General features: G+C 40.5%; 1 protein-coding gene across 2 annotated transcripts in view; it reads left to right on the top strand.

Annotated features, from left to right (window-relative positions):
• Kr-h1 (Kruppel homolog 1) overlaps positions 1 to 11,519 on the top strand; it is a 35,656-nt gene extending 24,137 nt beyond the window's left edge. Inside the window, exons 3-4 of one of the 2 annotated variants that reach the window (XM_065868774.2) lie at positions 8,559 to 9,910; positions 10,285 to 11,519. In XM_065868774.2, the coding sequence (XP_065724846.2) occupies positions 8,559 to 9,910; positions 10,285 to 10,621 (1,689 nt within the window). In that variant the 3' untranslated portion in view covers positions 10,622 to 11,519. The remainder of the gene's footprint in view (positions 1 to 8,558; positions 9,911 to 10,284) is intronic. The other variant, XM_036821430.3, reaches the window with a different exon arrangement.
• The last annotated feature ends 12,755 nt before the right edge of the window (positions 11,520 to 24,274 follow it).

Here is a 24,274-nt window from a genome sequence, read left to right as displayed (position 1 = left end):
GTGCTGCATAAGGTTGCACGTTACAATCTTTAGGTCATCCGCATAAAGAAAGAAGCTAGAAAAGTGGATACAGGCACAAATGTCATTTTAAAAATAATGAAAAGTAAAGGGCCAAGGGAGCTACCCTGAGGAAGTCAAGATGTTGCTTTATAAGGATGGGATAATGCACCACCTACTTCAACATGATAGCGTCGGTTATCCAAATACGACGCTATCCAGTTAAGAAAAGAGGAGTGAAAGCCAAGTTTGGAAAGTTTAGCCTTTAGGGCAGAGTGACAAACCTTGTCAAAAGCTTTGGCAAAATGATGAAAATCCATCAAAGTCTAGTCTTGGGGAATCATCAAAATAACTTATTGCTTCAGAAATGTCATCATACGATATGTCCAGGCTTCCAATGTTGCAAATTTCTGCAATTGAATTTAAAGTTTCCAGGCCATACCAATAATCGGAAGGTTCCATGTTCGAGAAAAAAAAGGCAGCAAACAAATTGGCAATATCGGCCTCAGTGGAAGCAACAACATCACCATACGACATTGTTGAAGGTATAGACGAATGTGATTTTTTTGAGTTAACAAAGAGCCAAAGCGCCTTAGGGTTGGCCTTCAAACTATGCTCAACTTCGCAAATGTATTTGCGTACTTGTACTTTCACAATCGGCCAGGCTGTGTTTTATAACATTTTTTGTAGTATTTGTTTCTAAGATTTTTCAATTTTTGCAGTCCCTTAGAATACCAAGGAAGCCTGTAGGAAACCCGTACCTTGGAACGGACTATGCTGTCAAGAGAATTTCTAATCGTTAAAAGAAAGGTTTTAGAATTAGTTTCAATGCAAAGGTTCGATAGCTAGGCACCCCAATTTAAGGATAGCATGCAATCCCTTAGGGAACTCAAACTAGAGGGATCAAACATATATCTAGAATCATTGTAAAATTCGATGTTTAAGCACAAGGGTTTGTGATGTACAACACAATTGGAAATCGTAAATTCAGCCAGAGTTACGTTAGAATGAACAATATAATTAATGAAGATTAAATCAAGAAGCTTGCAAATCATTGAAAATATTATTAATTTGGCTGAGGCCCAAACTAAAACAGTCGTCAATGACAATTATTTCATGCGAGTAATGAACATTTCCGGACACCATAGCAGATGCTTGAGGGTCCCACGTCCAGAAAACTGAGCTGAGGTTGAAGTCTCCTGCCACACATATGCCATCAGAGTCCTCCAAGCTAGCATGGATGTTGGAGATGTTGTCTAAGTGAGCCTGGTAAAGCCCAGAATTACTGCCAGGTGAAACATAGGAATCTTCCCGGATGAGCCAAACACCGTAACCACCAATTGGTCCAGAAGGGAGTCATCATTAAGGACTCGAATTACAGTGCAACAGAATTTACGGCTAACAGCCACGATGACACCACCTCCTCTCTCGCACTGCATTCTTCCGAAGTCTCTAGGTTAGGTTAGGTTATGGCGACTGTCGGACTATAGTCCGACACACTTAGACCTCTATGGGTCTATTGTGATACCGCATGATCTCGTTTTTTCCTTCTCTAGGGTCCCGTTTCTAGTAGCTTCAACATGCGTTAGGCTGATCAGCATGACTTCCAACCGGAAGATTTAATAAAGGCACTTTTGTTTTTGAGATTAATCTCCGATACTTCGGTAAGATCGTCGATGAAAGGACTTCCTAAGTGTTCCAGTCGGAGTCTGCATAGGGCTGGACAGATGCAGAGTAGGTGTTCTACCTATTCCTCTTCTTCCTCATCCCTGCAGCTTCTGCAGAAATCATTTTGCGGGGCTTTAAGCCTGCCGGCATGTGTGCCAACAAGCCAGTGGCCTGTAAGAGCTCGAATCAACATGCCACACTCTGTGCGGCTGAGTTTGAGTAATTCCGACGTTTTTTTTTTGTTTATCACAGGCCATGTCTGGTGAGAGTTACGACACTGTGGTGCGTTTTGCCAATGGGTGTTGTTAGTAGTTTTTTATAGTTAGCTTGCAAGTTGCGATGGGCATACCGACATTCTCCTTTCCTGGGAGGAGAGGCTTGGTGGTGCCCTGCCTGGCTAACTCGTCCGCTATGCATTTGCCTACGATGTCCCGGTGACCCGGAACCCATATTATGCTGATGACAAACTGATTTGCCATCTCGTGGAGAGATCTGCGACAGTCTGATATTGTACGGGAGTTGGTGTTTGTCGAGTATATCGATTTAATAGCCGCTTGGCTGTCAATATATATGTTTAGGTGTCCTCTTTGGAGGCTTAAGTTCCCTAAACAGGTTAGTGCTTCTTTTATAGCGTGGACCTCCGCCTGAAAGACGCTACGGTGGTCCGGGAGTCTGAATGACTTCTGACATCTTTATGATTTATAATGCTGGAGAATTTTAGCATGGCCATAAAATTGGGCTTTCCACTGCCCTGTGTCCCTCAGTCGAATAGCTGCCGATTTGGCCCTTTCCATGCCTGCTAGATCGCATTCAGCGCTTCGCTCGGGGTGGTTCGAAGGGCTCCTCTAATACACAAAGCCGCCATTCGTTGTACTTTGTTTTAGGAGTCAGAATGCATTGTTTATGCAGGGCGGTCCACCACAGAGCCACTTAACACCTCCTCCATTCAGAATCCGAATGCTGCGATATTCCACAGGAGGGGTGATAGTACACCTCCTTGCGAGATGCCTCTGTTCACTAGTCTAGTCTGGGTTGAGGTCCCTAGTGTGGCTCTAACCATTCTGCTTATCAGCAATTTATGGATTAGCCTCACCATTGGCGGCTCAACCCCTAGTTCGGTGAGAGATTCTGTTATAGCAGGGGGGAGCACGTTATTGAAGGCTCCCTCTATATCCAGGAAGGCGATCAGTGTGTATTCCTTGATGCTGAGTGATTTCTCGATGCTGCTTACCACCAAGTGTTGACTTACGTTTGGTGTAAGCGTGCTGTGCATCTGATTTTTGTGTCGGGTCTACGGTGGCCTTTACGTGTAGGCTTATCATTCTTTCAAAGCCCTTAAGCAGGAATGATGTTAGGTTTATTGGCCTAAAATACTTTGCTGTGGTGTGAGTGGCTTCCCCTGCCTTGGAAATGATCACCACCTTTGTTTCTTGCCATGCTGTTGGTAGTTATCCTACCGCCAGGATGGATTGGAAGATTTTCTTCAACCAGTTTATGGCTATTTGTCCTGCTTGTTGGATGTGAGCCGGTGTTATCCCGTCCGGTCCCGGCGATTTGTATGGTTTGAAACTATGAATGGACAATTTCATGTTGCGGTCTGATAGGAGTGGATCTAATTCGATTCCCTCTACTGCTTCTCTTTCAGGAGGATGACCTGTTTGTTGGCTCCCCGGAAAGTGAGCGTCTAGGAGCAGGTCCACGGACTCTTTACTGGAGTCTGACCATGATCCATTTGCTTTTTGAAGATAGCCCAAAGGTGCGGCTGTCTTAGAGAGTATTTTCCTGAGCCTTGCGGCATCAGATGTTTTTCCTATGTCAGAGCAGAAGGTCTGCCATGCAGTTCGTATCGCTCTTCTAATGGCCTTTTTGTAAGAGGCCTGTTCATGCTTGTAGTTCTGCCAGTTAGTGTCCTCATTTCCCGCCTTTGCTCTGTTAAACAGGCATAAGAATAGGTTCGAATTTAGAATAAAATCAAAAAGAGACTCACCTCTGTCGTTGTTGTTTGGACAACCCCACTGGGTGTGATGGGCGTTGGCGTCACAGCCTTCTACCAAACCTTTCCTGAGCTTTTCGCATTCCTCTGCCAGTCCTCTGACCAGCGCATCTGGGGGGTTTTCCTTTTCAAAGGCCAAGTAGGCCGATAGGACCCATATAGAACCATTTTGCAGCTCCAGGCTTACTGCGCTGTTGTCTCCGTTGCTGTAATTGCGAAATAGAAATATACTAAGACGCCTTTTGGCTAATATGCAGGTTCGAATTTTACCTTATTTGGGTTTAAGCATAAGCTTGTATTCCTTTGTTCCTAGTCCAGCAACCTTGCCTCCTACTATCCAAAGTTCCTGAAAAGGACTAGGTCGGCTCCGCCTTCGGTCAGACGAAGCAGAAAATCAGCAAACGCTGCTTTACTGTGGTGAAGGTTTATTTGTAGAAGTCTTACTGACATCTACAGCTTCAACCTCCACCACAGTGACGTCGGCCTCCTCTGTATAGCTGGGGTCTACGTTCTCGAAAGCCGGTCCGAGCGCTCGCATCTCTCTGCTTAGCGACGAATCAGTAGAGTAGCCGTCCTCCGGCCCACCAGGTGCCTCCAACTTCTCAGCAAGCACCTGCTCGGCTGGGTTGCCGGCAGAGCTACTAGCGGCGTTGGAGTCGCCCTTATACACCTTGATGTGTATCGCACTGAACCCGAAGTTTAGCACTCCTCGGAGCAACTGACTCCTTGTTCAGGACCATCACCGCCTGGTTGACGTCCCCTTCATGCTCCTCCACCTTGACGAATTTCCAGTCGTTCGTGGGGAGGTGCGGGTTGCATTCTTGCAACATGAAGAGGATGTCCTCCGGCGCCTTGATCGCTGCTGGAAGCCAAATCCTGGATCGGGGCCTACTGGGGACATCGCGGCAGTCTAGCGCGACGATGTTCGCCCCTTCGTAGACCTCAACGAGCTTGCTCGTCGCCTTTTTGTACAAGTCGGCCGACCGCTGACTGTCGCAGGCCACCACCTTGACGCTGCCCTGGTACCAGCCCGCGTCCATGCAGCAGGGCGAGGTGCCTGGCTTCTCCCGTACCATGCGCAGGCAAATGAGGGAAAGGGACTCCACTACCTTCCACTTGTTCCTGGGGATCCTGCCCTCCGGATTTCCCCTGTCAATTAGGCCGAGTAGGACACGGTTTTTCGTGATTTCGGCGAACGAGACCGATGGCTGGATCTTAGATCTCTTCGCCGATGGTCAGGGTAGTTCGAGGGATCGCTGCCTTTTCGCCTGAGTCCCTTCTTGAGTGGGCTTATCCTGCCCGTAGTTAGGAAACACCTTCCTTGCCCACTCTACCTTTTTTCGCCATTCAGGCGAAGGTGTGGCAACGGTGCTCCTAGTATGAGAGCGCAGAGTCTGGGCGGCAGTCCGCCTTTCTGCGTATGTGTGTTTGTTTGTTCCAGCGGGTGGCCCGAGCGCCTTGGCAGTGCCTACCGCTGCTTTAGGCGCAGATGCACCCGTGGCGGAGGCGTTTGCGGCCCTTTCGGGAACGTGGTGGTGCGGATGGTGGAACCAGTGTTCAGCTTATCCGAAGGTTTTTTGAGAGTTTCCGTCTCTGTGTTTTGTGTTGTATTGTTAATTGACTTGGTTTGTTCCATAATTGGTCCCACGAGTTTCGGAGAAGGGGAAAAGTCCGTCCGGGCAGAGATCCGCGATGCCCGGGTAAGGCGATAGTTAGAACAGGGGGTCGCCATGTCCCTGAGCACACCGTTTGAGACTGGGCTAGTTTTTGGTCTGGGCCCCCAGCCAGGCTGACTCTTGGCACGTTCCGTATTACACCGTAGTTCGGCCCGGAGTGAGATGTTGTTTGGGAGGGGAGATGGGTAGATGTTGTGTTGGGAGTGGGTTTGTGTAAAGCAACTATTTAGATGCGGCTGAACAACTCGCATCGTCGGTATTGCTTCGTTGCAATATACCCGCTGGGTGTCCGGGACTGTTACTGTTTTTACTGGGGTTTCCGTTCACGATTCCGTGTTTGACTTCTCCCACCAGCTTATTCACAGTTGGCCTCGAGAGAGGTCGTCCGCTATCCGCAGCCTGCGACCCGCTCGGTTGCCCCAGCTAGGCGACTTTGGAACCATCTCACAAGTTCCTTAGCCGAGTCCGAAGTCTCTATCTTTACGAAAAACTTGGAATAATTTAGGATCGAAGAATTCATTCGAACTAAAGTTAGAATTTAGCCAAGTCTCAACCAGTATGATAATGTCATAGTCACTGTTGGAAGTATTCATAAAGACAGACTGCGTTTTAGTTCTCATGCCGGGTATATTTTGAAAGTATATTTTCAGGCCATTATTTCCTGAATGATGGCTGTTTGAGTTTACTGCAGACAAGCCCCCTGCAGGTTGCCAGTCAGCGCATATTGTTGAAGAGGAATTCTCAACATCCAAATTAGATGTCGGAAAATAATCGATGTTTACCTACAACGAAGTTTCGATGTTTTTCAGAAAAAAAAACATCGATGTATCGATACATCGAACTTTTTTTGGGTGTAATTTTGAAAAACGTTTTTAATCCATATAATATTATAAACGAATACCACAAGTAAACCCAATGTGTAAGTTCATTATAAAAAATTATGCTTTATTTGAGATCCATTGTTTTCTGTTTTTTATTCCTGCACATTCAAAGTGAAACTTAAGCTACTCGTTCAGCACAAAAATTAAAATTAAATCACAATTCAATTAAAAATAAAATAAAAAACAGTATAAAGTTCTTCTCGAAAAACAAGAAAAAAGTAACATAACTAAAAGATAAGACAAGTCAAGACAAGTTTGTCATATTGCCACTTGCTTGGTGGGGTTTACCACATTTTATGCATTAGGCTGTCTTGCCATCAGCCGATTTGTCAAAATAGTTCCATACAGCAGATTGCCCACATTTCTTCCTCTTATTTGGGACCGTACCTTCTTCCTCTTGACAGGCAACTATATTGTTCAAAAAAAACATTACAAATCATATACATTCATATTCAAATTACTCTAATTACCATTGCTGTTCTGCTCTTTCAAAGTCTTCTCCATATCGAAGCGCCGCCAACACAAATATTTGTCGAAATCTATACCAATTTGAACGTATATTTATACCCGTTACTCGTAGAGTAAAAGAGTAAACTAGATTCGTCGGAAAGTATGTAACAGGCAGAAGGAAGCGTTTCCGACCCCATAAAGTATATATATTCCTGATCAGGATTACTAGCCGAGTCGATCTAGCCATGTCCGTCTGTCTGTCCGGATGAACGCTAAGATCTTGGAAACTATAAGAGCTAGGCTATTGAGCTTCTTACGCAGCGCAAGTTTGTTTCAGCAGAGTGCCACGCCCATTTTAACGCCCACAAACCGCCCAAACCTGTGACGCCCACAATTTTCATGCTAGATAAAAAATTTTAACTGAAATGAATTGGTCTTGTCAATACCTATCGATTTATCCTACGCCCACTCTAACGCCCATAACGCTGAAATCTGTCTACCGCCGGTAGGTGGCGCATTTTAATCTCGCTTTGCTGCTTGCATATCTCCGTTTCCCTTTGGTCCCTTTAGCTGAGTAACGGGTATCTGATAGTCGGGGTACTCGACTATAGCGTTCTTCCTTGTTTAGTTTGTTTTACTTAATTAATCAAAAATGTGCTTAGCTTACCAAGATTCTATCCTGCCAAGTAGTCATGGGTAAAGAGGAAACATCGAACATCGACGTTGAAATCCTCGATGTTTCCTGAGTTTTGGAAAACATCGATGTATCGATACATCGCCGATGTTATTTCCAGCTCTACCATAAAGTGAATATATTCTTGATCAGGATCACTATCCGAGGCGATCTAGCCAAGTCCGTGTGTCCGTCCGGATGAACGCTAAGATCTCGGAAACTATAAGAGCTAGGGTATTGGGACTTGGCATGCAGATTCCTGAGCTTCTTGCGCAGCGCAAGTTTGTTTCCGCAGCGTGCCACGCCCTCTTTAACGGCCACAAACCGCTCAAAACTCTGGCTCCTTCAGTTTAGATGCCAACAAAAATGTCAAAGAAAATTTTCCACGCCAACTTTACCGCCTACAAACTTCAAAAAATCTTAAATATGAACGCGGATATTTCGGAAACTATCAAAGGTAGAGAATAGGGATTTCAGATTTAGAATTCCGTAGCTTTGTACGCAGTGCAAATTTGTTACGCGAATATACCAAGCCCACTCTAACGCCCACAAACCGACCAAACCTGTGGCGCCCACAATATTCATGCTAGATAAAAAGTTTTAACTGAAATGTATTAAGCTCGTCAATACCTATCGATTGACCAAAAAAATGTTTGCACGCCCACTGTAACGCCCATAACGCCTAAATCTGTCTACCGCCCACATAACCACATATTGAGATCACGGGTAAGTGGCGCATTTCAATCTCGCTTTGCTGCTTGCATATCTCCATATTCCTCGGCCCCATTTGCTGAGTAACGGGTATCTGATAGTCGAGGTACTCGACTATAGCGTTCTTCCTTGTTTAACATATCAACTTCTACTCTTGGGGATATCATTCTTTAAATTTCGAATAAATTAAAAAAAAAATTGGATGACTTTATCAGATAGCTGCCATAGGAACGATCGGATAATTAATGTGAAAATAATACAAGGACCGTTAGTAAATTGAAATGGAACATTGTCTTAATATTTCTGTAATTAGTTTTCCTTCTAGACTTTTGGGAACGTTTTATACCGATTGCCTTAAAACGGAGAGACTAGTTTCCTTAACAAAATAGGTCATCGGCCATGCCATGATTAAGATGCAAAAGCTATATTAAAATTCCGTCAAAAAGTTAATCAGTTTAAATATTACCCACAATTAATAATGAATATTATTATTTATCCTTCTCTTGCAGATCCGTCACTACCGCACCCATACTGGCGAGCGGCCGTTTGAGTGCGAGTTCTGCCACAAGCTGTTCAGCGTGAAGGAGAACCTGCAGGTGCACCGCCGTATCCACACGAAGGAGCGGCCGTACAAGTGCGACGTGTGCGGACGAGCCTTCGAGCACTCCGGGAAGCTGCACCGCCACATGCGCATTCACACCGGCGAGCGGCCGCATAAGTGCTCCGTGTGCGAGAAGACATTCATCCAGTCCGGCCAGTTGGTGATCCACATGCGCACCCACACTGGCGAGAAGCCGTATAAGTGCCCGGAGCCGGGCTGCGGAAAGGGCTTTACGTGCTCCAAGCAACTCAAAGTGCACTCACGAACGCATACGGGTGAGAAGCCCTACCACTGCGACATTTGCTTCCGAGATTTTGGATACAACCACGTGCTTAAGCTGCACCGTGTGCAGCACTATGGCTCTAAGTGCTACAAGTGCACCATCTGCGAAGAGACGTTTAAGAACAAGAAGGAGATGGAGGCGCACATCAAGGGGCATGGCAAGGAAATCCCCGAGGATGAGGCGGAGGCTTCGGCTTCGGCAGCATCAGTTTCAGCGGGCTCTTCTGGTGGATCGCCCTTGCAAGGAGACAGCTGTAACTCTGAGAGCAGCAACCACTCGCCGCCCAGCTCGCCGCTGACCACGAAGATGCCTCGACAGGCACGTCAGCCGTGTGAATCCAAAGCCGCGACATCTGCTCTTCCTGTCGCCTTTTCCTCGCCACTTTCGCCCAGTTCGCTAAGCTCCACGTACTCGCCATCGGTTAGCAGCCAGGCCTCACCTCCGCCCACATCGGGTCAATACCTGCCCGTCCAATTGGAGGCGGATGCCTTAAGCCGGGACAGTGGGGTTTCAAACGCCCAGCTTGCCCGCAGCAGCTATACGGACGAGGAGCCGACAGACCTGAGCATGCAACAGGGCCAGAACCAGGCCCCTGTACCGACTGCGTGCTTTTACCAGGTCCCTTCGAGTCTTCTGGACCTGCAACCCCAAGCCCCTAACCTCACAATTAATCCCGCCCTGCTCGAAGCAGCCAATATGGCGCGTCGCCATCACGACAACGATTACCTAGAGCAAGATGAGGACGTGCACGCTGCCGCCTGGCAAATGATGCAACTTCGTCGTGGGCACGGGTCCTTACCTTCAATTGAGATCCAGGCTCAAACGACCCAGCCACACGTCCCTACTTTGCACGACAGTGACCTTGCGGCCAACTATGATGACACCCATGAAGCCACCGTTCTGATCGAGCACTTTAAGAGGGGCGATCTTGCTCGCCACGGGCTGCACAAGGGCTATGCGCCGGTGCCCAAATATGAGTAAGTATGATTTCCACTCCTACGGTCTTAAACATTTTTTACCCGGCTCTTTGGTAGAAAATACTCTTTATAAAGCTTTACATGCCCGGCAATCGATTAAATATATTTGTATAACAAAAGATTTATATTTTAGTTAAGAGATATTCGTAATCCTTTCTGTAAACACCTCAATGATTTTAAAAATACCAATATTTATACGATTCAAAGATTAAAGAAAACTTGCTCAATTAGCATATGTAAATTCATATTATTTTATTATTATATTTTTTTTTACATTTATAATATTTTAGCGCTAAAATGAATATGTTGTTAAGTACCAACCATGAAATACTAAACGACTGTCAGCTATTAACTTGATGTTTACTTCCTTTAAGGTCCGCTTTACCTAATCCGGACATCGTGCGACGCGTGGAAGCGGCAATTGGACTCCGGTCCAGCACGGAGTCACCCGAACGAAGTTCTTCGCCGGAGAGCGACTCCCTAATGATGGCCGACCGGAACGTTATGACGCTACCGCTTCGCAAGCGCAAACACTACATGAATAAATTGGACGACGGTCAAGCAGATCCCAAAAAGACCGTAAAGGGAAAAGACCCTGCCGAGGATGGGTCTTCCACTACCAGTGAAGTCGTTTCTGTTAGCGCCGACGATGGAGCTGGGTCAAAAGTGATGAGATTGAGTTCGGTCATCCAATTTGCAAAGGCCTCATAGGGGTCTGAGGCCTCTACCCAATCAGCATTAAGACTGTCCAAACAAATTCTAACTGAAATAAGTTTAAGTTTTTTTTCTGAGGTTCGAGGTTAGGCCCAGAATAAATAAAAATATGTAGAGATAGGGCATTCGAATATTTTTCAAGCAGGAAAAATATAAATGCCAAAAGTATTATAAAATGCGAAAATTTGTTTTAAAATAATAATAACTCCCTGTTGCTTTTTATTGGCTTGATCCGATTTGTTTGATTTTAAAAAATTTGGCAATGCTGTAACATTTGTATTTTAATTTGGCATTTAGGTATAGGTTTTTTCTGTATTGTCACTTAGTCAAATTGCAACCATCGGAATCGGAATTATGCATACTAATCAGAAGCATTAATAAGTTTAATTTAAATGTGATCACTTAACAAGACACAACCCAAGATATGTGAGTAATTAAACAAATACTAATAAAAACGGTATAAGGCCATATTGGCACTTTATATTTATTAATACCGGTTATACGTATTTATTAGTGTAATAAACTCTGCTCGCCAAACCTCTTTCTTCCCCTCCACCATTAGTGTCAGCACCATCTTCGACATCCTTCATCATTTTATATGCATTTTTATATTTTATATATAACGGCACATAGGCACTAAATAAGATAATAATGAAACGGAACGGTAATTTTAATTTTACAAACGGAGAATATTGAACTGATACACAAGAACAAAGCAAGCATAACTAGGTTTATACAATTTCAAACATAACAAATTAAATTAAGTTCGTCAACATACTTTTTTGTAAACGCAGATTTAATATTTAGGTCTAAATTGTAAAATCAAAAATTGCATTAAAAACATACACAATTAGAAAGTCTATAACAAATGTGTAATAAAAAATTAATATTTGTATGGAATTTGTCTTTATACCAGTACGTTAACATAATAATACATATAGGAACTTATTAAATTCCTCATTTAGTAAAATTATTTAAGAATATTATAAGAGCTCTATCTCCCAAGAAATGACAAGACTTTTCAGATCAAGCTATATTTTTAATTTTTTGTAAATATTTCTTGAAACATATTGGAAATATGCATACAGCAATATCAATAGATGTCGAAAGTAAAAGGACCACAAAATACAATCGATGCCCAAGTCTGACAATGATTATTATTCTTATTTGTTTCTTCATATCCTTTTATATGTATAAGGATACTATATAAGGATATTGTAAGGATACTATAAGGACAATAGCCTTGAATATAAAAGCATATTAAACGACAGGTAATCTGGATTATTTGTTAATACGACAGGTTGTCGTATATGCACGACGAAACCTTTGTCGGGGATCCAGTTTATGAAAGCCGAGACTATTGGTGGTAGTAATTATTTGCTGCTAAATATCTCAGAATCTGTGCTTCCTGTGTGTATCGGAAATTCATTAGAGTTCATGACCTCTTTAAAAAGTACGTCTCCTTGCAGTTATTCATGCTTAAAGAACAATTAAGGTACCTTGAGGTAGAAGCCGGCCAGCAGAACATTCGCATCTGGTTTTGTTTTGACTTTGCCAGGATAATTTTTAGTGGCGTTCTGCTTTTCCTACCCCCTCCTGCAATACTGTCAAAACATCGACATCTAACGAACGACTTTCAGTCATGACATGGCGCCCTGTTAAAATAAACTTTCGCTGCGCAAGAAGCTCAAGAATCTACTTACTAAATGACCACTTTCTAGCTTTCATCGGACGGACAGACAGACGGACAGTCGGACAAACGGAGATGGCTAGATCGACTCGGCTAGTGATCCTGATCAAGAATATATATACTTTATAGGTCGGAAACGCTTCCTTCTACCCGTTATATATTTTCGACGAATTTAGTACACCCTTTTACTCAATGAGTGACGGACATAATAAGGGTTTCTTTAAGGAGGCAACAGATTACTATTTGGCAGTGTTGTGTCTTTCAGCATTATCATTACATTTTAAATAATTTTGAAAATGCAAAACTTAATAATTAATTGCTATTGACAAAGTAATGTTAATGAAAAATAATATTATTACTTTTGAAAATGTAATGTCAATGAAAAACCAATTCATTACTTTGAAAAAAGTAATGCTAATGGAAAATCGTTGCAATACTTTTCAATAATATAATAATAGTAGCAATGCATTGCATTACTTTAAAAAAAAATAATGCCAATGGAAGCAAGTATTGTGAAGTATTGTGAAAGCAAAAGGAATGTCGCGTTTTTGCAGAGCTCCCGAAACAGTTGCTCAAAAAGTCTATTAAGTCCATAAACATAAATTATTTCTATCGGACTATAAGCCGCCTGTGGTCTGCGATCTTTTAGCGGTCAAAACGTGCGTGTAATCTCCATATTTTTGTATAAAAACACTTAAAACACATTTCTTTTGGTCGAAAGTGGAAAGATAAAAGAAAGGAAACATACACACACCTATACTGCAGTGCACATTTACACAAGTCACTCAAACTCAAAATTTATCAAAACAACGACATAATGAATGCACCAAAGCGGCTAAGGAGTGAAAGGTAGAATGCCGAAATCAAGGTAGCTCGCACATAAGACACACAATTGCTGCAACAAATTGATGCAAAATTCACGAGTCAACGAAAGGAAATCAACATGGAACTGTTGCAGCTGATCGACGACAAATTTGCAGAGCAATGGGAGTCACTGGGTAGAGAGTATCGAGAGAGCGAGGCAGGCTTTCTCAACACTCTACAGGCAAAATTCGATGCAATGAACACAGAAATACACAACCTTACGAAACGAGTGCGAGAGCTGGAAACCGAGCCAAAAGAGGTGAATACACTGAAACAACAAGTGTGTGAACTGGATGCTCAACAGGCAGCAAAGTGCAATGCACAGGAGGTCGCGGATGTTGCATGCAACATCAGTTACAACCGCAAGTCGAGGGCGAAAATTTGACCACCGTTTTCAATCGACTTTGTTTCTCCGCGAGCTAGGTCTGTTTTTTGAGTCCGACCGCGCCAAAGAAACTCACTTGTCGACCCAGTAATAATAATAAAAATGGATCACGTGCGCGAAAAAGCTGCGCTGCTGCGGGCGATTGGAGTGCACCGACAAACAACCAAATCGCAGCTGAGCTTACAGCTGATCGGTTTTGACTCACCGGCACTTATATACTTACAATTAACGAAAACAAATTACGAAATTTTTAAGCATGCCATGCGACTCAAAAAACAAAACCGCGTAGCGGCCGTCTTTACTCGCCGTGGAGACGTATTTGTTAAGCCCATAGACGGAGGAGAGGCTTACTACGTGCAAAGCTCTAATGAGCTTTCTGATCTGAGTAGTGATGTGGGCGAAATCAACACAAGCAGAGATGCCGTTTTAGAGCATAATTCATTTCGTAATTAAAATATTTTCTATCTCTATATTAGGATTTTAAATTAGTTTAATATCTTTAACTCCTGTTAGTCATTTGTTTAGGATCAGTCGCATTGTTAATTTAGTAGTTTGCCTAATTTATTGTCCTTGTTTTTTTACTTTGAAATTTAGAACTATTCACAATGGAAGAAAACCTGAATAATTTAACAGCAAATATATATTAGCGAATATATTTTTCTTGAAATACAAAACCCGATTATGGAGAAAAATCTGTTAATTGGCTGCACTTATCGTCCGCATTACAACACAAATTATGATGATCTAATCAATATTCTGACAGACATTACAGTAAACTTCACAGATGTAATCCTTGCAGGCGATTTTAATAATCTCATCTTACCAGCAACATGGAATCGCTAGGTCTGAAACCAGTAAATCTTTCATTTCCAACACACTTCAGCACAACACGTAACACATTATTAGATTTGTTTTTTGTAAGTGATGTTAATAAAATATGTTTGTATGATCAGCTAATCGTTCTGTCCTTTTCAAAACATGACCTTATATACCTGACCTATAACTTTGACCTTAACTACACGGACCATACAATATCTTATCGTGATTTTAAGAATATTAACTATATTAATTATATATATATTAATTATATAATGTTGAACGAAGCATTCGACCAGTGTGTATGGAACAATATTTACAGTCTTCCAACAGTTGATCGTCAACTTAACTTTCTACAACTTAATATTAGCCACTTATACGATAGTTTTGTTCCAGTTAAAAGTAAAACAATTCGACCGTCCGAAAAACCATGGTTTACCAATAATATAAAATTGGCAAATATAAAACGTAATGAAGCATACCAGAAGTGGAAAAGATACAAAACACCGCAACACCACAGCATGTTTGTATCTCTGACGAAAACGGTTACCAAACTAATCGACTCTGCAAAATCAAACTTTTTTAGCCAAAAATTTAAAAACTCAACCTCTTCGAGACATACATGGAAACAGATTAAAGCTCTAGGGATAGGTAAACAAAAGACATTACAGGAACTAGACGTTGACATAGATGAACTCAACCTTAAATTAGCAGAATGCCAAGTTCCTAAGGTCACAACCAACACATACCTAAATTCAGTACCTGAAAACATCTGTGATACTAGGTTTAGATTTATGTGTGTTGACCAATGTGATGTTTTAGATAATATTCTTAAAATTAAGTCTAACGCAATTGGACCTGACGATATTCATCCTAAATTTATAAAAATTCGACTTCCCAAACGTATCCCTTACCTTACGCACACATTTAACACGGCTCTTACCACGTCTACGTTCCCGGATTGCTGGAAAACTGCCAAAATTATCCCAATACCTAAATAAAACAAAGAATACCGGCCGATATCTGTTCCTCCGTACCTCTCAAAGGTGTTTGAAAATATTGTCGCATCACAAATAAATAATTTTATATCTGTCAATAGCCTCTTAAATGACCATCAATCTGGATTTAGAAAAAATCGAAGCTGCACTTCAGCCATCTTAAAAATAACTGAAGATATTCGTCAACAGACGGACAACTCGTATGTCACCTTCTTACTATTGCTGGACTACCAATATGTTGTATCGTCAAATATTTGTTCTTCGTTTGCCTATCTGAAGCGTGGTGTACCCCGGTGGTTCGGTTCTTGGACCACTATTATTCACACTATATATAAATGATCTTCCGTCTGTGCTGTCGACATGTAATGTCCATTTATATGCTGATGTTCAAGTGTATGTAAGTCGTCCCTTAAACAGAATTAGTGAGTGTTTAGATATTTGTAGGATGGAGCTTGCAAAAGTAAATGAATGGGCAAAAAACAACGGTCTTGCCATCAGTCCGTTAAAGTCAAAGTGCTTAATGATTTTTAAGAAGAAATTATGCAATATTGAACTGTTCCCCCTGATGATTAACGAAACACCAATTGAGTACGTGGAAATTGCCAATACTTTGGGTATCACATTTAATAGAACCTTGAACTGGAATGACCACGTAAACAAAGCTGTAGGCAAAACATACGGACTAATAAGATCCTTGTCACTAGTTAAATGTTCCTTACCTGTTCGTTCGTTCTTATTGCGAAGTCTTGTATAATACCCACACTCTTCTATGGTCTAGAGATCTATGCAAATTGTGATGTCACAAGTCAACATAAGCTGAAAATAGCATACAATAGTATTGCGCGTTTTATATTTAATTTGCATAGATCTGGCCATGTAACTCAATTTGCTTACAAGATATTTGATATAAGCTTGGCAGATTATATTAAAAGTAGAACAATAATCTTTTTACACAAAGTTATATACACCAGAGAGCCATCATACTTGTTTAAAAAATTACAATTCTCCACATCTACAAGAACAAAGAATATTATCTGCCTCCAACACAGGTTTCTGCTTTCAAATAGACAATTTTTTATAAATACGATTAGAACGTGGAACGAGCTTCCCAACTACATAAAAAAACTAGGTGCGCAACACTATTTAAGACAAAACTTCTCTCACACCTAAAAAATAGCAGTTATAGTCTGCTATAAGGTATCACATCCTATCTTAACATTGCAACTTATCCCCAAAACCTTTTCCTCAGTTTTTTTTAATTTTTACTTAATTTTATTTGTCATTCTAAATGTTCAACAATAAATGGAACAATGTATGTCATTAGATTTAAGAACTAATTTTGTCCAAAACTAATGCTAATGAAAAAATATTTCCTTACAGTTGAAAAATATAATGCTAGTGACTGTTTTCCATTAGAAATTATAAGGGTAATAAGAAAAGTTTTATAATTTAAAATAAAATTAATTGAACGTTGCTTGGGGTGAATTAAATTTGAAGCTAAGGCTACTTTAATCCAATCCAATTTAAATTAAATGCACCTTCGCCATTTACAGAGCTCGTGGTTTTTCGTTATTCACCACTAAAGTGCCCCATAAAGCATTGGATCAGCATTTAAAATTACATAAGCCCTTGTAGCAGTCTTTTCTGAAAAATTCGCGGTTATTCGATATTCACGTCTAGGGTTTAAACTTGCGTAATTCAATTGGTATCATAAGTAAGACTTGTAAAGCTCAAACTTGCGGAATTCCATATAAGACACCAGAGATACATATGGCCCTCTTAAGAACAAAATGTCTCATTATGTGTATAACCCTCTGTTTGATGGCCATTGGTATCACAAGGTGTACAAATTGAGGTACAAACTGAGTTACTCAAGTTGAAGCTTTACAGGTGATTTCTGAAAAACCTCGATTTCTTAAGATGGCCATATGTATTTGTGGGTTAGGTACCCCTGTGCTAGAAAATGTAATATTAATCGTTTTAAAAGAGGCGAAGAGTCAGATTTGAGGATAATAGGATAGTCTATTATAGTCGGAACATAATACCCTGAAAGCTTCATGCAAGTCATATAATGATTTAAAATTCGGGGAATGTAGTTTTTTCTTAGTCTGCATGGCTATCAAGTTCACCTCGAATAAGGTTATAAATAAAGACTGCTCCAAGCATCGTTCTGCGGTTGGCTAGGGAGGGAAAGTTAATTAGAAGTAATCTACTAGAATAAGAAGGTAAGATGAGGTTTGCATCCCAGCTTAGGCGCCTTAAAGAGAATAGCAAAAAGTTTTTCTGTAAAGATTCGATACGATCAACATGAATTCCGTATTGGGGACTCATGGCGGACAAGCGAAAAAATAAAAAAATTTCTTAGGCCACCTTTTAATAAAGCCAAGCGCACCCCTAGCTTTATTCACTAAGGACGAAATATGATCATCAAATTTTAGTCTTGGGCCCAAAAGAACGCCAAAATCGTTTACTAGAGATATTCTATCCAATGAGCCATCACTCAACGTGTATGTCGCATATTGAAGATTGACTCGACAAAATGACATTACCTTACACTTAGAGTCATTTAAAATCAGTAAATTGTCAGAGCACATGTCTGAAAATTATTTAAATCGGATTGCAAGTCGGACTAGCAAGAAGTATCCTTGTACTGCAGGCATAATTTAACATCATCTTCGTACATTTGTTATATTAGTTATAACTGAGGGAAGGTCGTTTATAACCAAAGTAAAAAGTAGCTGCCCCAGGTGGCTCCCTTGTGGGACACCAGAGGTATCGTGCAGTTACAAGAAAGACAATTTTTAAAAAGTACTCTTTGTGTTCTGCAATTTAAATAACTTAAGATCCATCTTAAAAGATCAACAAGGAACCCTAATAAATCCATTTTTCTAACCAGAAGAACGTGATTAACAGAGACAAATGCTTTACTAAATATTATATATAAGGCTTTCAAAAGATAACGAGGAAGGATGATTGGTGGATTTACGCTTAGCGTTAACAAGATTAAAAAACTTTCTCGGATTCTGAGAGAACTGAATTTTACAACGATTCAAAAAGACTTTTTAACACAGAGAGTTATGCACGGTAAAACTAGACCGAGCACTGAAGTATCTAGAACAAGTAGATTGAGAACTGGACTTCTTATTTCTTAGGTGGCTTGTTGGAGACTGACGGATAGTATAACGGAACACAAGAATTGAAAAACGAATTTACTGTACTGCAGAAAATATATATAGCATCATTCATATTTTGGGATTAGTAGAGATCGGACCAATCAAAGAATGATTCATAAAGATTTAGCAGCTGAAAGTCAACCTTGCGAAAACAATGTAATCGCTTAGTTGACTTCTCTAATTTTTCTTTTTACAAAGCACCGGTGTCAATTGAGACCTCGAAAGCAGGATGATATGGATCTTCGGGTTGAGTAAAAGGTCCTACTTTGGACAGAAAGACGCAGTCAGGATAAGTTACAAAGCACAGGTCCAGTAAACGGCCTAAGGAATTTGAGATAAAGATATATCAAGCTTACCTTCAGTGAAATCATTACGAGCTAAAAGAAGTAAGACTTTCGGTTTTTAATCTGTGGACCACGTGATTCCAGGTATATTAAAGTCTCCCAGAACTACAAGATGGTCTCTATTGGACAGCTTATTTGAGAGTATAGCAAAAGGATGATTTAAATACTCCGGGAACTCAGATGCAGGCGGTATGTAGGAGCAGGTGATATATATAAAACTACCAGCCTTACACATAACAAATTCAGTGTTATGGAGTTTTTCAACACGAATCTTTTCCAACCTGATTCGAATTCATTTACAACCATAAGTGCAGCCCAGAAATTTGCAGAACATATGGTTGAAAAGAGCTCGTTTGGAACAGAGATCAAAAAAGACAACGTGTCCCTGGCATGGGTAAAATTAAATTTATCCACAGTAATATTTTTGGCCTTTGTCTTATGTTGTATATAGTCCAACACCTCGGATGCCTTTTGGTCAGGGGAAAGCCGAGAAACAAATATTTGATGTTTTGGCAGAACCACTGATAGGGGTTTTGGTGCGGTAGATAGTGTTTCTGGAGAGCCAACTTGTGCCGGTGGAATAGGCTCAGTATTAAATGACTGTGCCATGATATTTAGTGGAGGAGGGACTGGTGAGTCAATTTCAGACGATTCCGATTACAGTTTGTCGATATCTTTTTTAGCTGCTAGTTCTAGCAACATTTGCGGATTTGCTGTGGTCGACCGTCCTTTCGTCACTTTTCGGGGGTTGCGGGGTGTTCTCACTAGACTGCCTACCACCGGTGGCATTTTTACGCTTTGGAGACTCATCCAATAGCTTGAGACCATTAAATTGTGAGTCCTGCGCTGAGAGTAACTCATCTGCACGGCGAAAACTATCTCTACACCCTTTAAGTCACCTTCAGTATGGCGCATAAAAGATCTCATCTCGTGCGCAATTTCTAGACAAGGGTGTGTAGCATATCACGAATGATTCTAACAGCAACGGAAAATGGTGGTTGTAGCTTCAAGTGGGGCACGCGCTGGTTCCGGGCCTTGTTTCGTCGGTAAAGGGAGTGGGTTTCCAACATTTCTATGTAAATTCGCGTGCGAGTTGACTGAGGTTAATTGTTCGGGGACAGAACCAAGATAGGGGTAAAGAGGGAGAGAATGCCTGAAAAGAAGGGTGCTGCCTATATGCAATGGCAGCAGCTGATGTGAGAGTGTCGGTGTCAGCAGCAAGGATGTTGTTTGCCGCTGAAATTGCCCACCCTACCATGATCACCGAAGCCATATAACCTGACACAGGTTGGTGATCCCTTCGACACACGCCTAGCTCCTAATCATTATCCTTGATGCAAGCTTCCATAAAAAAATTTAGCTTTTCATGTTTATAATAGGTTTAATATGAGAAAAGTTATACTAACAAAGGTAATCATTAAATTTTCAAAGTTGGGTATCATATAAAGTTTACGTTAAATTCATATTGAAAGGGTATATTTAAATCAAATCAAAAAATGAGAATTTAAAAATTAATTTAGAATATTAAATTTAAATTTATCACTGAGCAAGAATTTATGTCATGGGGGAATTTGTTTTATATCAAGATCATTTGAATATGTATACATTCCATCAAAATATAGAATAACGACCGGGGCCGATTACTTACCAACCATATCCGATGTTGAAAGCGCTTTTAATATGTTGTATTATTGGCTGTAATTTTTGTTTATAAATCAAGAAACTTAATTTCAATTGACTGTGGTTTGACATAGATTGGGGAAAAACACTTCCAAGGGCTTAATGGTCAAAATGGTTTTACACTAGGTTTTGGATAATTTACGTTAACTTGTTATTATAATTTTATATTTTAATTAATTAACTGATAGGACTTTAATTTAAATTAGATAAATGAATACAGATGATAAAATAATTTAATTAGTTAAGTAGTTTTTGTGTTGCTTTTTTCCGAATCACAAATCAAAACCGGGTGTTGCAGATTGGGGCCTGCTCACTTGCGCACTTTCAATAACAGGTGCACTGTGTTGCTTGTGTGTATGTCAGGGGGCGAGCTGTATTGCTTGAGTGTACTGTGCACTGTGTTGCGTGTGTATTTGCGACGAATCGTGCACTGAGAATTTCCACTCTGATTGAAACTTTCATTGCTTTATATGCACTCTCATGATTAGGTATGTAGATTGACGCCATATGGTGTATGTTGAAAAGCTGATGATAATTCTGGCGCTGATCTGGGCAGAAATTTCCTCGACATAGGGATTGGGCCGTAAGCCACGTGAAGGAGACCACTCGACTTCCAAGAATTTACATATGAAGCGCAATATTTTACGAAAACCGGGGTTTTTCCACGAAATAATAGTTAATCTTACTTTTATTTATCAATAGCAACCTAATGGTAACAGAAAACCTAAGCAAAGGCCGAGGATGACTGATATTTTGCCAGTTTAGTTTGGGCAGATCACTGAGCTTGAGTTTAATCACTGAAGAAAATTTGTTTAGGTGAGAACGATCCTCACACGGCCGCGGTCCAAAACTGAACAGAACGGATAATCGATATGCTTTAGTAGTCAGGGCTCGTTTATCATAAATTGTTGGACCAGAGTTGCTCATGAAACTCTATCGAATGCCTCTTTTCAGTGTTGTAAAGACGAAACATGGTTGCCTTTTGTTCGCCATTTTAATTCTTGGCGGCAAGTTTAAGCCCTGGCGGCAATTTTGAATTCCGGCTGACGTTGTGTGTTGCAAATTTCTTCAACAATCGCCCTACAAATCAAAGTTAATCAATCATATGTAAATGATGCTTTTTAATTTAATGATTTTATTTCCTCTCTTTTAATGTTCCGCGTGTTCTCTCTTCTACTTCAATTACAAGTGGCCTATATATCTCGACAATCAAGTTCACCATGTAATCGATATCTGTCATCTTATCGATGCTTAATATAAAGTTACATTATAGAAAGTACACACTAAAATACAATGCAAAATATAACATTATGTTCACACTTAATCGATTTAGCGTCGCTTGTGACCGGTTGTGTTTATCTTGTGCTCTGTGATTTTTGTCAATTTGTCATTAATATCTGTGATACTGGTGCCTTGCTTTGTGACTTAGTCCAACATAACCAACCGTGCTTGTGTTTTAAATCGTCTGTTTATGTTTAATTGTCTATTTTATTGTAGAAATTTTAACAAAACCTAACTCTGTTTTTAGCCTTTGCATTTTGTTATTGTAACTTCTGTACGCTGTGGTGCATTTGTTTCAATAGCTTTTGTTGTTGTTTCCCATAACTTTCTTGTAATCTCTCTCCCGTTTCTTGTCGTCTAAACTGTTGTCGTGTATATTTTGTTTGTGTTTCGCAAGCCACGCTCAGTCGACAGCCACTCTGTCGCGCTCTCTCGCTCTCGCAGTCTCTACTCGCTCTTATACTTTTGTGTTCTTGTGTGTCTACATTTTTTTTGTTTGATCCCAGTGTCAAATTAAGTGAGGTACTTATATTTCTTTTGATCATTTGGTTTTATAAATAACGTTTTTTCTTAAATTTAAATACTAAAAAATGGCTCTTTTTTGTTCCAAAAAAGATTGTCAGTTTGGATCGTCACCTAATGACGTTTTTATTTACTGTCGTCTCTGCAAAATAGTCATCCATCCAAAATGTACTGGACTTGTTGGCAGAGTAAAAGATTATATTGATCTGCGTGTTGGTTTTTCGTGGACTTGTGCCTCATGCGTTGAAATAGATCGTGATTTAGATGGCTAAGTTGCGCTGACCAATGATCGTTTTATGAAACTGTTTGATAAACTTATGAGCGTAGTTGCAGATTTTAGAGAGTTTAAGACGGACCTTGATAATAAAAAAATGTCAGTAGGGTCACCTAAGCGCAAAAAGACCGCTCATTCAAAATCTGTTCAAGTCAAGGCATCAGTTCCAAATCCCAACTTAGCTTCAAATATTTTAACCCGATCGGTAACGGCAGCTATGTCGGCATCCACTGGGGCTGGGGGACCTAAAGTTTCACTGACAGCAGTACCTATAGGTACCATAGGTTCTTCTAGTCAGCCTAAGGGTTCAAAGCCTACGCAGCTTTCTGTGCCTACAGGTGAAGTTAGCTCTATAGGAGTCAATAGTCTCGATAATCAGACGAACGATGTTCAGATTGGAACAGGAATTTCAATCTAAAAACATCACAGTGGAGGAGTTTAAGTTTCCATATGTTCGTAGGATATCTTCATTCAAAAAATTTCTGCTCCTCCGGAAGTATTTAATGTACTAAACTCTAAAAGTTTTTGGCTTAATGATGAATTGGTCATTAAAGAATTTGTTCCAAACAGACGGAGAACTAATAATAGGCCTTCCACGACAGTACTTGCGCCAAAAAACTGAGCAGTTTATTTTTGGTCTATCAAAATGTTAGAGGACTAATATGAAGTTACATAAGCTTTATGCTGACTCCTCTGCCTTTTCTGAAGACATTCTGGCCTTTACTGAGACTCCAGACTCTTCTCTGAGAGATATCAGACTCTGAAGTTCTGTCCAAAAATTTTAATACGTATAGAACTGATCGCTCTCCTCGTAGGAGGCTGGGGTGCTGGTTGCCGTTACCTCTACTTTAACATCGGAGAGAATCTACTTTCTTAATCCCAATGAAATAGATTTCGTTGGTGTTACAGATTCTTTGAAATCTTTTTCTACTTATGTAACTTGTTCTTATATTCCACATGGATCCGACTTAACAATTTATGAGCATCATTTGTCTGCAATAAAAACTGTTTTATCTCATCTTTCCGAAAGGGATCTTTTGACTGTTTTGTGTGATTTCAATCTCCCTGACATTTCTTGGTACCTTTCCACTGACTCACTTGTCTCTACCACTTTATCTGACCATGACTTCGTTGACGGTCTGTACGAATTATCATTACAGCAAGTAAGCTTTATGCGTAATTCACTTAACAGACAATTAGATCTTGTATTTGTTTTTGGTCCGTCTTAAGTCACGGTATCAAGAATTGACCCACTAGGTGTGCCAGAAGACCGGTATCATCCCACGTTAGAACTTACAATTTGTCTTCCCTGCGTTGATACCCTCACTCCTTCTCTTTCTCCAATTAAAAGTAGATGCTTTCGTAAATGTGACTTTAGTTAAGTCAACAACTGGATTTCACAATATAACTGGACAATTTTATATAATTGCTTGGATATTGAAAGTGCTACGGAACTATTTTATAGTGTCCTAAACTCTTTTTTCTGTGAATGTGTTCCTGACAGTTTTCCTCCTAAGTTAGACAGGCCACCTTGGTTTACCAATCAGTTGCAAAGACTTAGAAACCTAAAAACAAACTTCTATAAAAAGTACAAAAAGTCGGGTAGGCCATCCGATTTTTCAA

This window comes from Drosophila suzukii, unplaced genomic scaffold (assembly GCF_043229965.1).
Source record: "Drosophila suzukii unplaced genomic scaffold, CBGP_Dsuzu_IsoJpt1.0 scf_24, whole genome shotgun sequence".
Taxonomy (NCBI): Eukaryota; Metazoa; Arthropoda; class Insecta; order Diptera; family Drosophilidae; genus Drosophila; species Drosophila suzukii.
This window is presented reverse-complemented; position numbering and strand designations above follow the sequence as displayed.